Below are 17,738 nucleotides of genomic sequence, written 5' to 3'. Positions count from 1 at the left end.
CCTTGGTGAAGTGTGTGGACACTTGGGGAGAAGGGGTCCCACCAGTGCCAGGGCTGGAAAAACCCTGCTGCTGAAGCATGGCTCTCTTTTAAACTCCAGTGGTTTTGAAAAAACACAGCCAAATGCCCATCTGTGTCTCACCTTGAATCAGCACCTCGCATGCTGGAGGAAAAGAAAGTCCGTGACATCGAAAAAAAGCTCCTCCAAGGTGCACTAAGATAGCTGGGCCACAGCTGCATGGTGAGCTTCTCCTTGCTCTGTCCTTACTAACCACCAGCACCTCCCTCCTCAGTTTTAATCTTTCTTTTTAATAATTTTTTCCCCCAAATCATCCGCAGCTCTGTTCTGAGGCTCCTCCTCAGCTCCTTCCAGCAAAACAGGGAGCAAAAATCCATGCTCCTGGTCTGCAGCGCAGCTCCCTGTGCCTGTGTGCCAGGACAAGCACCTTCTCACCCTCCTGTGGGACACTGCCCAGGATTCAGAGGCTGGAGAGGATGGCATGAAGAACTTCACATACCCACACACCCATGTACCAACTCACACTCACATGCACTTGCCCTCCCTCAGATACTTGCTCCTCTCAGCCAAATCTTCCATCACCCAGACAAAAGGGACACCCGACATTTTTGGCCAGGTATTGCATGAAACCGGTCTGTGAGAGATGGTGAGGGTGTTTAAAGGCTTTTGTTTATGATGTCTGCTAAAGATAAGCCTCCAAGAAAGATGAAAGATGCCCTTTGGAAGCAAGAGTAGGGCAGGAAGGAATGCCAGTCTTAAATTACTGTGAAAGCTGACACTGCCTTTTAACATTCAATGTGCAAAAAGCCTGTGTCCCACCACATCTTGAAAGAAGCCTCTTGGATTATGAGAATGACCAATAATGACTGGAGGTAATTCCAGCCTCCTCCTGGCAAGTGCATAAGCTGACAGCAGATATTGTCTTCCACACTATTGCTTTTTTCTTGGAGGCAGAGGTTCACAAGGTGTGAATATAAATCCATGCAGAAAGCACAGCTGATGTTCTGGTAATGTGGAATAAAGAGTGGAAAAGAGGAGCCCTGGCTACAGCAGGTTTGGGAGCAAGGACTGGCCAGTGTTTTGGGCTTTCACCTGGCCAGGCAGAATACAAGCATAACTTCTTGATTTATTTTGTATTTTGGTTTATAGTCACAGACTCTCAATGTGAAGCCTTCCATGCAACACACAAGGGGAAGTGTTTCTTTAGGGCTGAAATTGTTTACTGGACTTACTACAATCAGCAGCAGGTTTTGAGTTTCCACTCAGGCTCTCAAGGCTTTAAAGACAACATTGTTGGCAAGTATTTCACCTGGCATCAGTCTGAAAGAAGAAAAATATCTGAGACCTCCAAGATTAACTGTCCTTTCTGTGAGAAATATTTATCACTGTTCATACTCTTTTCCTCAATCTTTATTTCTATCAAATGCCAGTGACCAAAGATCTTTGCCCTATCTGAAAATATTTCATCAAACATAGATTATGCAACATTCTCCCACACATAAAAATTTCATATTGCTAGAAAATTACTGTTTCCAGATCAGCCAGGGAATCAATCAGGAGTTTTGCTGTCCCACTGTACTCTGTGGAACATGATGTGCTGTTCCCAGAGGCTAAAGTCTCCCAGAGGGGAGGACATGGGGGACCTTAATAAGGGATGATGCTTCCCTCCATCCTCATCCACAGAACCCTGAGAAGCCCAGCTCCAGCAGAAAAGGTCTCCAGTCCTGGGGACCTCCCCAGCAGGTTCTCATCCTGGTTTGCAGCATTCCCCAGCAAGAACCACCCCCCGGGCCAGGAGGGCACCAGGGACCCTCCCAGGAGATGTTCCTGGGAACCAGGAGCCTACCTGCTCCCTTTTCTAACAGCAGGGCTCAGAGAGGTCCCCCAGCCTTGGCACTGGCACCAAAGGGCTGGGAATGAGCTAAGAGTCCTGAGATCAAATTTTCTCCTAAACCAGCAAAACACCCTCTGGCTGTTTGCAAGGGGACAGCTGTGACCCACATCTCTGTCCTGCAGTGGGACATTGCAGAGGGACAGGAAGCAACCCCACAGCCTTTCCTGCCCTATTCCAGCCACAGGCAAAAGAATAAAAATGAGGGGGGAGCCCTTTTCTGTAATTTGCTTTGTTTTGCCAAGGACAAAACTGGTGCAAGCAGAGGAACTGCAGGAAGGCCATCCCAAACAGCACCAGGGACCTTGCACTCAGTGAGAGAGTTGGGCTGGGAAACCCAAAGTCTTGCACAGAAGCCCAGCACAACCCCAGCTGGGATGTTCCTGCTACATTGAACAGGGAAATGCAACAGCAAAGATCCATGTTCATCCATAACTATGGAAAAAAAACACGTATCTGTCTCCACCAACACCCCCCCCCCCCCAGCGCAGTTCCCACATTGTTCCAGAGGTTTATCCAGGGGCAGGAAGGTAACAGGAAGCCTGGTTTTGTAGCAGTGCCGGGTATGAGCTCCCTGAAGGTTGTAGAAGACACCTACACTCATTGGATAAAATACCTTGGATATTCTTTTATCCAGAAAATAAACTATTGAAGATTTGCTTGAAAGGGACATTTTCCTTGCCATTGATACTTCCAGCTGTAGAAATAACAACATATTTCCAATGCTTGTTTGCTATGGCCATTTGCAAGGAGAAAAAAACATTGCCTGATTATTTCTAAGGCAGCAGTGAAATGGAATTAACAATATTTGATAATATAAAAAGTAAACTACAAGTAAATAGCTTGAACTTCAGCAATATTTGCAGCTGATAATGATAATGTTCAACTGGTGAGATGCTATCTTAATGACACACTCACGGAAAATGAGGAGGAATATTTGCTTCCAGCTAATTGCTGCGCCTCTATACCGTGTAACACCACAAAGCACATTCTGAATAAATCATCATTTGATCTTGAAGGTTATGCAACAAAACTTTTCAGTTGCCTTTTCTCATCACCCAAAGAATTTTGGGATTACAGGGGAGAATTCATTTTTTCCCCCTGAGAACACGGAGGAGCAGAGGCGTGCCCTGACAAGCCGGTTGTCTGTGTGCTTTGCCATCTGTGCTGACCTGGGCACCATGCCCAGCTGAGACATTTCCTCGTGCTGAAGGGCAGGGATGGTGGCACTGGGCAGAGAAGCTGCCAACGCTGGAATGTCACTGCTGCTGCTGCCCAGCCCCTGTGTTGGGCACACTCCAGAGGCTGGGCAGGGGGAAGCAAAGCAGCCTTTGGCATCACCCCTAGCCCGGACACCCACCGGAGCTCAGCACAGCTCCAAAGCCAACGAGGCAGGTGCAGCTCCTGTGCCCCTGCCCTAGGGAGGTTCACGTGGCTGTGGGGCAGCAGCTCCTTCCCTCAATGCCCACTGCAGCCAGCCCACAGCTGCTGAGCTCTGTGTGTGCCACCTTGGCAATGGATCACCCTGTGCACCACGAGCTCCTCACCATTCACCCCTTTATCTTTTTCAGCACAATCCATCATTTCAGCATAAATGCTACCTCACCTGGCATTGCAGCTCTGTTTGTACCATACAAAGCAGGTGTCCCAGAGCAAAGGCTCCCCTCTCCTGGGGCCAGCACCTGCATCCTCCCCTGCCAAGCTGAGCCTCTTGGCTATACATGACTCAGCTTTCCCCACAATGCACCGTACATTTTTTTACAAGGATGGTTAAAAATATCACAGTTTGATCTTCCTTATGCAAAAGACTGTGACATCTAAAGTAGAAATTAGAAAAAAAACAGGAAAACTTGGCTCCTAACTAAAACTGGACAGCAGCAGAGCACAGCACTCTGCCAGGGGACCTCCTTCACAGGATCATGCTGATCCCAGGGAGTTTCTGCAAAAAAAGAGTGGGCTCAGCTGCTCTCCCTGCACCTGGAATTTGGAGAAATTAGAATGCACTTTACTGTGTTTTACAGTCTGAGCCCAGATGGTGTGTAGGAGGAACCCTGAGAGCTCGGTGCATGCCCATGTGATGGGCAGAGTGCTGCTGGGCAGCCCTGGTGGCAGTGCTGGGACCCCAGGACATCACCAACATCCCGGTGCCCTCCCACAGCTGACAGCTGCAGATGGTGTCTGCAGTGTGGCCCCACGGGACAAATGCCTTCCCTGGGCCTCTGTGGGCCAGCCACCAGTGTCCCCTCCTTCAGCCCAGCCCTGCTGCTGGCCACAGCACTGATTTAGCTTTGGTCAGGTCCACCCCTGCTCTGGCAGTACCAGAAGGTTGCTATTTTGCAAGCAACTATAAAGGGCTCGAGCAGTCAGACAGTATCAATTGTGGTTTTCTGACAATGGATCCACAAAAAGTAAAGTTATTTTGAGAAGGGTAAATGTAGCCCAGACCATTATATTTCATTCATATCCGCCCTCTGCTGAGCACGGCGGCACTTCAAACTCCATGTCCTGTCCTAGATGTGGCTTTGGGGACACAGTGACCACTTTCTAGTATTGCTGCTCCTCCAGGAGGAATTCTGGCTGCAGGAGGTTTCTCCCAGACATGCTCTGCCACCCTCCCATGCCACTCTGGGCACCCATGTGCACCCTACCTGGTGCTGCTACAGGCATGTCCGCAACATCCTGCACCACATCCTACCCAGCCTGCATAGGATGCTCTGGACTCCTGCTGAGCTGCCCATACCACCAGAGCAGGGTGCGCATCACTCCCCTGTATGGGATGTGAAAGTGAAACTGGGAAGAAGACCCACATCACCTTTGGGAGACCTGGCTTCAGGTCAGCCTCCCATACCCTCTAGTCTGGGACTTTTGGGGCTGGAAGCTGAAAGGATAGCCAGAAAATCTTGAAATACTTCTAGGCCTCATGTTGGACAGTTGTTTCTCAGCCTCTGCTTCTTTTTAGCTTCTAGAATCAGGACTATGTGGTCCCTTTGCAGGGAGGCTTGGCACAGGCTGCAGAAACTCATGGGCAGGAGGAGCTGCAGAACTGCAAATACCAGTAACTTCATGCTGGAGACCAAAGAGTCATTTTTCAGGATTTGTACATGATGCTACCAGCCCAAATCCAGCTGACACATTTATTCATTAAGAACCGGGTACTGTGTTTTTATGACAAATGTATGACTGACTTGGCACTTGCTACTCAGCCCAGTATTGTTTAAAATCTTCCCTTATTACGGTTGTTTGATAAGGCAGCCTATTACACACAGCTCTTCAGGGAAGGAGAGGATGAAACACTGTGCATTTTATATCTTCTTGGTTATTTGCTGTAAAACTTTACCAGAACAATGACTGCTGAAAGAAATTTAGTGGTTTCTGCTGAAAATTTTTTGATGTTTCAAAGTAAATGACTCATGATAGGGTATTTCATTACATTTGTGTTAATAATTCTGACTTCTTGAATTTCCTATTTTTGCAACATTGGCTGCTTTAAAAATGTGAAACACTGGGGTGTCGGCACAGGCAGGTTTTCTGGCCTCCAGTTTCTTTACCACCATATGGAATTTTCTTCTAGATCTGTTCCTGCATCTTTTCCAGGTAAACAGGAATATTTACTATCTAGTGAACCTTACTGCAGTTTTCCCATCCTTTTGCCTAACTTGGGAATCAAGCTGCTAGCTTGGGGTTGCCAGCCTTCTCCTTGACACTGGCACAGAATTGTCATCCTCCTTGCCTTTTGCCTAGGTGTTACAGTCAATTCCCATTATTTGACTGGAATAGACTCCAGCCCTGCTGGACTCCAGGCACTGCTACTTCCCTTCTGCAGAGTGCAGTGGTTTACAGTGCCAGGACATATTTACGTCTATTCCAATTACTGAACAAAAATTGCTGCTGGACACCTTCACTTTTCTATAGCACTGGGAGTTCCCATAGCTGCTGAGCACAGACCCTGCAGAATTGCAAGATTTTGTTTGTTCTGAGAAGAGAGTGTGAAAGCTGCTGATTCTCCTCAGCTGCACCATCCTTGTCCATAACCTGAAGGCTGCTTTAATCCCTGGGGATGATTCCCCAGAGCTGATGCACAGCTTCTGTCCCAGCTCCAGGGGGCTGGTGGAGCACAGACCAAGGGTGGTTCAAGGCCAGAGCTGTGGCTCTGTAAGTGACCTGGTCTCCCTCCCACAGGTGGGTGCTTGGCTTCAGCAAAGAGAGGAACTGGGAGCTGTGCTGCCTCCCAGATCACCTTCCTGCTCTCCACAGCTCTTCTCTGCACTCTTGGGTCATGCCCTGGTACATCTGCACTACCCAGCATCTACCAGTGATGAATTTTGTTCCCATTTTATTACCTACTGCTCCATATCAGCCACATTTTCTGCAGTTCCTCACACTGACTCCACATTTCCCTCTCCTGAACAGCTCAGCATCAGTGGCAGGTTCTGCCATGTCACCATTATACCCTATTTTCCAGATAATGCTTTTTACTGCAGGACCATAGGGCCTGTCAGGTCAGCTGAGCATCCTTTACCTGGCCAGCTCTCCATGCCCCCATTCCACAGCTGAGGGGCCCAATCTCACAAGCCCATTCATTTTTTTTCCCTACTGCTGCTGGTGTTTTGAAGCATTCTGTATAAAACTTCCCTCTCCCTTGAGCTCAGCAGATTATGCTGGAAGGAGACGTGTCTTTGCTGTGTTCCCAAGGTAGCCAGAGAAGTCCTCCAGCATAGAAAAGAAATTAGTTTGAAAGGAAAAAGCATGCAGAAAAAAATACACTTCTTTTTTCTGACACATTGCCTAGAGCCCCGTGTGCCACAGGGCATCCACAAGTGATTCATTCCCTAAACTGATACTGTCCTTAGGACCTGAAGGTGTCTGTTTATCCTGACCAGCTCCGCCGAGGGGATGTGTTGTGACAAAGGCCACAAACATTTCAACAGCTGCAAAATGCATTAAGAGCAAGAGGTCTGCAGGTGATAAATGGGGATGTTTCATGCAGTGCCTTCTGAGAACAGGGCTCTGATGGCAGCCTGGGCCTTGCACAGCTTTAGGACTGTCCCCAGCAGGGTCACAAATTGCTGCTAAACGATGGCTGAGCAGGAGCAGAGAAGCTGGCACTGGAGCTGCGCTGGTGAAGACTGACAAGTGCCCTGCCAGGGCTGCAAGGTGCCAAATCCACCAGGAATGAGCCAGGACAAAAGGCTCGAAGGTGGCCATCTGTTCTGAGGGGAGTTGGAAGCCCAGGGCATGGTTTTCTGCCTGTCACAAGGGCAACATCGGCCCCAGGAAAAAAATATCAGGCTCTCAGCAACACCCCACGAACTGCTGAGTGTCCATACATTGGTGGGCAATGTAAAAGCCTCCAGCAAGTCCAGACCTGTGGCTCATTCTGGCAGCTCCAGACTCGGCTTTATTACAGCTTTTTCTTCAGGTAGGCAAATTGTCTAAATTAACACTGAGACTTTCGGTACAATACAGCTAATGCCCATGAAATACCTCAGGAAAGTAATTTGCTCCAAGTGCTTCCCTTGTTAGCAGCTGATTAGTGAATAAATAATTTCCAGAGGAGAACTGGACAAAGCAAACCCTGCTGGCAATGAAAAGGCCACAGGCACGGCAGCAATTTCTTTGCAATTAGTAATTAAATCTGCAGAGGCTTGTCATGGTCAGAGACAGAGCTACTGAAAACCTGCCTGAAATATCTACAGGTGCTGGGGAACGTGTCCCTCCATGGCTCTGCAAAGCTTTTGAGGAAACACTCACAAAACACTGCAGCAACCTAATAAAATTCTTATTAAAAAGGAAAAGCAGGCAGTTGCCGACACACGTCCCAGGCTTACTGCTCTTGGGTTTTTTTTCCCTTTTTCTGTGTCCCTCAGGACAGACTTCATGCTGCCCATGGCTCTGTTGAAGGCAGAGGGGTGGTTCTGGTGCCTGCCTGCCCTGCTGCTGCCAGGCATTTCTCAGCAAAGGCAAAATAATAGGTTGGCTTTTTATTTTTTTGGTTTGTAAAGTCAGGAACTCCATCTTAGCGCTGAAGCCTGTTGTTAGGCTTTGTGTTATTCTTGGCACGCTGACCGAAGTGTGCTCAGTATGAATAGCAGAGCTGAAAAGTAAATATTGTATCCTCTGGGATCAGTGGAGAGGGAGGGCAGTGATATTGCTTAATGGAGCACCCCAGCGCCTGTTTGGGTTAGGCTCACAGTAATTGCTCCCTAGGTGAGTTTATACCAACAATTGATTATTTCAAATGGGAAAGAAGTACAAATGAGTAAGAGAATAAACACTGATGGTGTTATGAAACACAGGAGAGGAGAGCAAAAATCTCATGCAGCTCAACACAAGGCTGGAAGCAAAGGTGAGCAGAAAATAATGACTACTGTTTTCTCTAGGTGCAATTTCTCATGAATTGCTGAATGACATAAGAAACTGAATTTTCCCCTAAAGCTTAAGCTAGAGCTATTTTCCACAGCCTGATCTTCTACAAAGGAGACCCCTTTGCTCTCCCATCTCCTTCTCTACCCTGGAAAAACATGGGGCTCTTGACATGAGCAGCACTTTGCTGTGAGCCAGCAGGTGAGAAGACAAGGAGCAGCAATCTGTGATGGAGGAGCTCTGGGCTGAGTAACCTCAGGATAAAGCTCAAGACGTCCTTGCAGAGACCCTGGCTGGGCCACCGCAGCTCTCCCATGGGTGCAACGTGCCCCATCCCTTGGGCTGGATTCCTGCTCCCCACAGCTGTGCCCCCCATTGCTGTGTCACAGCAGCATGTCCCCACTTGCCACTCACCAAGGGCTGCCTTTAGCCTGCTGCATCTCCAGAGGGGCTCCAACCAACCCATAACCAGGCTCTGGAGTCTGCAGATGCCCTTTGCTAGGCAGGGGACCAGTGCTGGCCCAAGGACACGGTGCCAGCCCTCTGCAGACCAGGAGCTGCCCGTCAGTCCCAGCGCTGCTGCTGCAGGGTCACCACAGCAAATCCCCAGTGCCCAGGGGTAAACTGGTGCTGTTTAATGGTTTCTGGGCATCTTTCACCATGGCTCTGCTGGCAGCTGCTAAATGCTGGTTGTCCTGGCCTTGGGCCAGCCTCACAGGACCAGGAGGGGATGCTCAGATCTGAACTTGTGTGCCTGGAGAACACCTGCCTGAGGATGGGCTGCAGCAGGAGGGCGCAGGAGGGAAAAGAAGGGTTGGGAAGGAGAGTCCCCATTCTCCCAGGAATTGAAGGAATCGCATGCCGACTGGGCTCTTGGTGGGGGTGAGGGCTGCCGGGCAGGCGGTGCCCCCAGGGAGGTGCCCCAAAGCACAGCCTGTGGCACCCTCCGGAAAGGCTGAGCCGCCAGCCCCACGAGTCCGCCCCGGGCTGCCACGGCGCTCTCTGCAGCTGAGCTCATTAGTGCCTGCAATCAGCAGGGCACGAAGGGGAGATAATTACCCAGGGAGCAGGCCGGGGCTACGTGCGGGGTCTATAAATAGCGCGGCGCGGTCCCGGCTGCCCGCGGCGCTGTCACTGCTGCGTGCGGGGCTCTCGGTGCTGCCCGGGGAAACCAATGGACATCAATTAAATGTTTCGTTTAACTACGCTTTTTCTAGCTGAAAACAGACGCAGTGAATTTCCTAGTGGACTGTGATTTTGAACACCATAAAAATAAAAATTAAAAAAAAAAAAGTAATTTATTTTTGGAAAAATACCTAAGGAAAAGGTTTCAGGCGGGGGCCATAGTGGCCACAGGTAGGTGTTCCCCCGCATAGACTCTGGGACTCCACGGAGAGGGAGAAGTGCTCCCAACCCTATGGAGAGCATCCCCTGGCTCGCGGGCAGAGGGTGCACAATGCCTGGCTCAGCTCCAGGGGTGGCTGTGGGCAGGGAGGGCACCTGGCCCCACACAGCCCTGTGTCCCCAAGTGTCACCCTGCAGCACCCATCATGGTGCTTTTGGGTCAGCCCTGACACCCACAGCCACCCCAGAGCTGCTCAGTCCCCAGTTAAAGCCACCTGCTCATCACCCACCCCTCCCCAGTGCTGCTGACACAAGCAGCCTGGCCTGTATTTCCAGCATGGACATTTCCAAACTGATGCAAGGTCCTGTCCCGGCATGTGAAGCCCCACGTGTCACTGGTGCCACCTGTGTGCCCTGACCAGTAAGCACCAGTAACTCTCCTCATCCTTCAGGGTGCATCCCCTGGTGCATCCCCTGCCCCAAATCCTGCCCCACAGCAGCCTCCAGCAAGGCTGGCTGCCCTGCCTTGCACAGTGAGGCTGGATCACCTTGTATTTTGGTGAAAATGTGAGTCTAACACAGCAGAGTACTGCATCTTTCCCTCACCTTTAATCACCTCTTTGCTGTTCCTTCCCTGGGGATGAGAAAAATACTTGAAGACAAGGTTTTATGCTATTTGGAAATGGATTGGTTCAGCGCATCAGAGAGGGCAGGGTTCAGGATGCAGCCCATACCACAGCCTGCTGCCTCTGCACATCACTTTGAGGGAGGAGAGCCTCTCCTCCAGTAAATTCATTCATGGGCATGGGGGAAGGAGTCCAGGACACTCCTGCTACACATATGGTGTGTTCTGTTTTTAGGCTAAGCCACAATCAGGTCCCCACCTCTCTCTTGCACGTGGCACAGATGCACACACAGGGTGTAAAACAAGCTAGGCTGGGCTGGAGGTGGTTGATGAGCTCTGCAGGTCCCTGACACAGACCTGGGCAGGAGCTCACCAAGGCAGCATTTATTCAAGGAACAGCGTGCTCAGCCTGAAGCTCCCTCATTCACAGCACAGGCAGTTCCCAGCTCTTTCCAAACCAGCCCTGGCCATGGTGGTGATGATCTTTAAAAATCCAGCTTGTTTATTTGCATCACTCACACGGGACAGATGTGGGATAAGCTATGTGGGGCACCACACTCAACTGCCCAGCAGATACACATCAGATACTTTTTAATCATGATAAGAGCAGGAAACCTCCTATTGCATAGGACTTCAGTTGTGCCACAAAATACCAGCCAAGTGTGTCTGATATCTGCAGCTTTATTCTCATATGAAAGGTAAAAGGCAAAGATAGAAAAATGAACCTATTGCTACACACTCACTGAACACTTCTAGGACAACATAGGGCAATAAAGCTTTTATTGCTACAAAGAACCAACGGAAGGCTTTAAAGCTTACCTAGCATTCAATTTTTGTTTGTAAGTAACCCAATTTCAGCTTTTCCGTCTTTAAAGCCCTCTTGCCTTTCTGGAATGCTTCAAAAGGAAGATGACCTGAGGACAGTGTCTGCTCCCCAGAGGGACCAGACAAATTCTCTGCATGAGATGCAGAAATGGGCCACCAAGGAATGACAAATGAAACCCAACTGCCCGCTGCAGACTCCTGCTGACCATCAGACAAGGCAAAGCTGCACAGCACCCAGGGAGCTGGACCCTGCCCAGTGCAAAAGCAGCAGTCTCTGATGGCCCCTCAGCTGTCCCTATGCCCCAGCAGCTGAGGCACAGATAGGCACTGTGGGCTTTGCCAAGCACAGCTACAGTGGCTGTGGATGTCCTGTTCCAACAACTGAACTGCCCTTCCTCTTGAAGGGTGAGGCTACAGGCAGTGGGATACTGAATGCTCTTGGGATCCCTGTATTCCCCTGGATTATGCTGGGTCAGAGCAGGTCATCCTTCCTGAGGGTCTGTTAGTGCAGCCACTATGGCTTTGCAGATCTTGCTGCAGTCAGAGCTGCCCCTGGGGGTGCCTTAGTCTTCAGGGATTGGAGTGTTGCAGTTCCCATGGTAAATTTTGACCTCCCCCTCACACTGGAAGTACTGGTCAAACACATCACTGTATCCATGGTCCCTCCACCACGTGCAAAGCTGCCGGTTCCATGTGCAGTCAAGCACATGGAAAAGCTCTGGATGCTCCATCCCCACCATAGTGAAGAAATCCTGGTCCCCAAGGTGGCCCTTGAAGTGGTACTTCTCCGTCAGCTTCTGCACCACAGTGGGCTCCAGCAGCTGGTTGTAGAGCTTGGATTGCCTCATGGCTTCCAGGTTCAGGAGCAGGACACCACTGTTGAAGCCTGGCAGCCCATCAGGAGGGGGCTCCCCCACTCTGGTTTGGGGGTTCTCACGGCGATACTGCCAGAAAGTGTGCCTGGAAAGAGAGGAAGAACAGGCACAGGGATGTCAGGGAGTGCAGCCTGAAGAGCAGCCACCTCAAGTCTGGGCGGGTCTGGATCACAGCACAGGATCTACCCACCCATCCAGGGGATCTCATCATGCGTGTCTTCTGTCTGGAGGCACCCAGCCTCTCAGAACACATAGTGCTTCACAGGCTGCCTTTCTTTCCATCCTCCTGCACAGGATATTGCCCAGACTTCAAACCACGCTGCTTACCATCTCCTAAAGCCCCTTTTGTTTCAACCAGCATCATTCTGGTGAGCCAAGTGGACAGAGGATCGTGTGACTGCTCACACGGCTGTGCAGAGAGACAAAACCACATCCCCAGTGCCTTGGGTGAACCACCAGAAGTGTCCTAATTTCACGTACCTAAGCAAGCAGCCCAGAAATTTCTGTGGCTCCTTTCTCAGTCTTGTGTCAGAGAATACACTTCACCATACATACACTGGCCGCTCCCACTTGTAGGAATTGAATTAATCCCATGTTATTCCTCAGGTAACTGGCTCTGCCCCCCAGAATTGCTCCTATTTAGTCTGAAAGTCTTCTTCCCTCAAACAGGATCCTCTGCTGCAAAGCGGAGCACCTGAGAGCAGTCTGAGCTTGTTGTTTCAGAGGAGGTCAGGAGGGACCCATGACCTCCACCACTGTCTCACAGCCCATGGCTACCAGCACTGCTCTCTCCTTCCAGTCCTCACACTTAAGGTGACACTTAAGGTAAAGTTACAGAAGGGTTTTTTTACACCTTGCCGTGAAGCTGTCAAGGAGAAAGACTGTTAGAAAGAATAAGCCAAGCCTGCCACTGGTTCCTCTTCAAACCTGTCAGACACCATCCAAGTCTCCATGCAGCTCAAGGCAACGAGAACGTGTTGGTAGATTTAGCATCCAAATGTGTAAAGTAGTCCCATGCTTGGAAGCTGAAGTTGGACATCTCTCAGATGTAAGAGAATGCAGGGACATTTGCCCCAGGACAGCTCCAGCAGCAATGCTCTCCACTGCAAGCATTTAAATTTAATTTTTTTTCTTGTAAGAAGCCATGTTGAGCTTCCACAGGCATTTATCCAGGGACTCCTACAGCTTGTTCAGAGATCAGACTATCAAATCCATCCTTCTGGCCTGTGCTCTGGATCCCCAGCACAGCAAGACTGGCCAAGATGACAGCCAGGATTCAACCAGCAGAATTATCCCAGCAGAAAATGTGGATCTATTAATGATGTCAACTGTGACTATCTTTTTTATTTCCTGATTTGGAGAACCACAAGCATCATGCAGCATCATTTCCTTAAAACTTTCCATTGAAGCACTGATATTTCCCGTTTCATTAAGGGTCTTTACACCACTCCCTTTCACCTGATTCAGAACAGAAAAGCTTTTTCCGAGTGCCAGTTTTCCATGGAAAGAGGGCTGTCTTGAAGTGTCATATTCATGTTTCCCTGGGAAGGGGAGTGGAGGATGGGCTGCCTCATCAGAGCTCATGGGCAGCGGGGCTCATCGGATCTAAAGGGTGGGGAAAGGACAAAAGGTTCTGCCTCTGCAAAGAGTAGTTGTGTCTTGAGGACAGGCAAAGACAACTCATGGATGCGTTGCTCCTTAGAAAAGGAAGGCAAAACATTCTTCATGCAGCATTAGAAAGAAGCTCAACCTGCAAAGACAAGCCCCAGCCTCCTGAAGTGCTCAGATCCAGGGAGTGGCTCAAACCCACCTCTGCATCCTCTGCTTCTCCCTAGCAGGGCCAAGAAAGCCATCCCCCTGCCCAGAACGCTGTGCTGGAAGCTGACAGGAGGGAATGGGTAAGCAGTGTCACAGAGGGGAGCACATTTCCAGTTCCACCGCAGTGAAGCTGATTCCTTTCACATTCTTACCTCCAAACACTTGCTGCCCAAGCTAAGGGACAAGATTACAGCCACTGCAAGCAGCCAGGATAAAAAATCTGCAAGCACCCAGGCCCTCGGCATTGCCAAGCCATGGTGGGGCTAAAGCAAATCTATATCACATGACTCAAATTTTCAGCAATGCCGTTCTCCAGATGACTTGTGGATGGCTGATAACGTGTCCTTTTCTGCAGGAAGAGGAGACAGACTGACAAGCAGCAATTGTTCAGCCCTTCCTCCCAGCGCTGGTGGTGACAGGGCTGTCCTCCCCGGGCCGTGAGCGGGGTGTGGGGCTGGCAGGGAGGGCAGGGCCATCCGCAGGGAGCAATGCTGAGGTGACATCCAGGACGTGATGAGCTGTAGGTGGCTCCGCAGTGCCGATGGTCTGGGAACCTGCTCACAGCTGAGCACAACAGCCTTGCCCCTGCTGGGCTCAGGCCAACCAAGGGAAAGGTGTCCTGGCAGGGCCACAGGCAGCAGCTGTTTAGAGAGGATTTTTCTTGGCTTTTGTCTTTCAAGCAGGTTTTGGTGCTGTCCTGTAGGGGCCAGGACAGAGAAGAGCACGGCTGAAAGGCACCTCCACCCAGTTAGAAGTGGAAGAGGTGACAAGTATGAGAGCATTGTTCTCTTCAGAGGAGGTGGGGCTGGCAAAACACCAGCCAAACAGCTGACATGGCCTCCACCCACTCTCTCAATCCATCGCCCCTTGGCATCCACCTCAAATTTTGGCAAAACATAAGGGGAAAGCTCCAGAGGCTGAATGACCATGCTGTCAGGAGGTGCCCTTGAGACAATCATCAAGGAACTGAACCCCAACTGGATGCAATGGAAATATCTCCCTGACCCAAGCCCCTGGAGCGGCTGGAATGTCCCTGAGAACAGGCAGTTCAGGCAGGGCAGTGTGCCTTCCTCTCTGTGCCCCCAGCAGCAAAAGCCTGGGCAGGAAGGCAGCCCAGAGATGCCGGCACCACCAGGATCCATCGGGGCAGGAAGCTGTTAGCCAGGAGAAAGGGAGGAGAAAGGAAGAGGAGGAATTTGGTGCTTTGTTAACTGCTCCAACCCATCTAGATGGGAGGGGACAGAGGTGACCTGTGGCCCCAGACCCCGTGCCATGGTGCAGGGGAGCCGTGCTGGGCTGCCATAAGCGCCTGCCTGCAGCCCCAACGGGCTTTGCTTTGAGGAGCTGTTTATAAACAGAGCCGGCGTGTGCTAGGAAACATCTGGAGAAGAGCATTTCCAAGCATTCAAACGCCAGGCCCAGGCAGCCCAGATAAAAAACGCTGCTTCCAGCAGGACTTCCCCTGCCGGCCCAGCACAGGGCGCTGCGGCCGCACCTCCCCTGCCTCGCAGCCCGGCGATCACAGAGCTGCCATCACACCCTTCCAAACGCCTCACTGGGGACAGCTGCCAGCGCACGAGGGACCACTCCACCCACCAGCTGTATTCTGTAGGGCCTTCTCTTGTTTTCATGTGCAGCAGGGGACAAACAAGTGCAGGAAAGACTTTGTCCAAATCTGTGAGCTTCCCACTTATTTACTTCAGCTCTGGGTTATGGGACAACTTCATGGGATGAGCTGAAAACCTCTGGTAAAGCAGCTGGGTGCCTGAGCTGGCAGGAAAGGCAAGATGAAGAGGTTACTGCCAGCTGGGAGACCAGCAGCAAGCTCAAAGCTCTTGCCCCACAAGCATCAGACTGGGCTTGTGTGCCTATACCCATCTGATGTTCAAGAAGCTACAACCCTGCCACATAGCTGTGCAGCTGCCACTGGGCTTGCTGCTGAGGATGTGGACCTTCCCCATGCAGCCACATCTCCAGGAATGCCTCCCATCAAAGGCATCTGGGGAATCAAGGAACCAGGTCAAAAAGACATGAAATGAAATAAGATCCCAGGCCAGACCCAGGGTGGCTTTGGTTAGAGGATGGTTCTGGAAGGCTGCAAGGTACAGGCAGTGTGCACTGCATGAGCCTATGCAGCATGATACCCAGGGAGGAAGGCTGCATGGCCTCTCCCTCACCAAAGGGAAACAAAGCCAACAGTCACAGGATAAAGCCACAAACATACGGAATCTGCAAGAGTCTGAATGTAATAAGCATCCCAGAAACAGTCAGCTCCTTGCTGGAGCTCACTGATTTGCTCCTACCTCTTGCCAAGCTCTGCCAGAGTTTGGACAGCTGTCTGGGACAGCAGGATGGGCAGCAGCAGCAGACCAGTACCTCGAGGATGCGCTTTGTCAGCAAGCCTCTCTCACAGGACCTTGAGCCCCATCCAGCCAGGCAGAGGCTCCTGGAGCAGAAGGGAAGCATGGGCTGCCAGCCCTTCCTCTCTGAGCCACTCTGACAGCAGCCTTGCCAGCCCAAACACTAACTAAAACAACAAGTGCACGCTCTTCTACCTCCAAATACATTGTTCAGTTCCTGAGCTGCTGGCGTTATCCCCAGCTGCAAACACTACTGCTCCTGTGCAATGAGCAGTGAGGCACAACTGCATCTTGCTCCCTGCTCCATGTGCTGCCAGGACTCTCCCAGGGTGACACAAGGACACAGCATCTGGCTGTGGTCCCACCAAACAATCCCTGCCTGAGCTGCCCACCTGGTGGTGCCTGGGACCTGCAGGGCCCCAGGGAGCTGGTCAAAGAGGCAGATGGGATGGGAGCCCCAGTGCGAAGTATGCAGTGTCCTGATGGGGACAGGGATGTGCTTGAAATGGGAGAGAGCAAAAGGGAGACCCTGATAGCAGCTTCTGTTCTGCCTGGAGGAGAGGTGTGGGCAGCAGGGAGGGGAGAGTGATGGGAATGATGGCATGGTGCATTCAGGGGTGATGGTGGCTTTCCCCCTTAGTAGAAAGTAAGAGCACAGCCAAGAAACTTCCCTGCACCCCTCTCCTCATGGCTAATCCTCACTGTGGCAGGCACCTGTCAGCCCTTTACCATCACTGTGTTCAACTGAGATTAACCCTCAGAAAAAGGCCAGCTCCCCTTCCTCCTTCTCCTCTCACCTCCAGAAGGCACTGCTGCAATGAAGATGGGCCCTTCCAAGTTTCTGCCACTTGGGAGGCAACCACCCAGGGCTGCACCCAGAGCAGCATCCAACTCAGCTCCCTCCTCCTGCCCTGGCAGCTGGACCTCAGCCTGGCGAGCTCAGCAGCTTTGCAACAACGAAGCCCTTGTTGCTAATTGCTTATTTTCCATGTGCAATTGCTAAAACCCTTAAGGAGCCAGGACAGCAGGTTCAGTACCAGCCCACTCCACAGCACCTTAGCTGTGGCTGAACATTTTATGCAATCCAGGAAATCCCAGCTCCACACTTCCCAGGAGCACCATGTACCCAGTGATGTGCAGGGGCATCACCAACACAGCAGTACCCTTGCCCTGCAGGGGAAAATGTCACCCTGGGGCAAAACAACACCAAATTTTCATCCTGGGACAAAAGGCAGGATGTGTTGGTGTGCACACCAGGACCACCTTATCCTTTTCTGATGGGTTCAGGGTAAAGGTCCAGCTCAGGCAGGACCTCCATCCCTCTCATGGAAAATACTAATGAAGCAACAGACTGAGCTCTTCAATGAGGACATCAGTAATTCCTTAATAAACTTCTCACGTAATGCACAAATTATGTCTGTACAGTGCTGGTCTCTACCACATGCCAAACTTTTGAAAGGCCTGTATTTAGAGCAGCAAATTGATTCTCACTGATGACATTTCTGCGTGGACTTAGTCCAAAAATGGAAACTCTTAAATAGATGACAAATGACAACTTGTGAACACAGCTTGTGAGCAAAACCTTTCTTTGGGACAGATTTTCAAGGGTGGCTCTCCTC

General features: G+C 50.9%; 1 protein-coding gene across 3 annotated transcripts in view; it reads right to left on the bottom strand.

The window, feature by feature from the left end:
- Positions 1-10,906: 10,906 nt before the first annotated feature.
- Positions 10,907-17,738, bottom strand: part of XXYLT1 (xyloside xylosyltransferase 1) — a 31,952-nt gene continuing 25,120 nt past the window's right edge. For all 3 annotated transcript variants that reach the window (XM_066326408.1, XM_066326409.1, XM_066326410.1), the window contains exon 4: positions 10,907-12,026. In XM_066326408.1, the coding sequence (XP_066182505.1) occupies positions 11,630-12,026 (397 nt within the window). In that variant the 3' untranslated portion in view covers positions 10,907-11,629. The remainder of the gene's footprint in view (positions 12,027-17,738) is intronic.

Source organism: Sylvia atricapilla, chromosome 10 (genome assembly GCF_009819655.1).
Source record: "Sylvia atricapilla isolate bSylAtr1 chromosome 10, bSylAtr1.pri, whole genome shotgun sequence".
Classification (NCBI taxonomy): domain Eukaryota; kingdom Metazoa; phylum Chordata; class Aves; order Passeriformes; family Sylviidae; genus Sylvia; species Sylvia atricapilla.
This window is presented reverse-complemented; position numbering and strand designations above follow the sequence as displayed.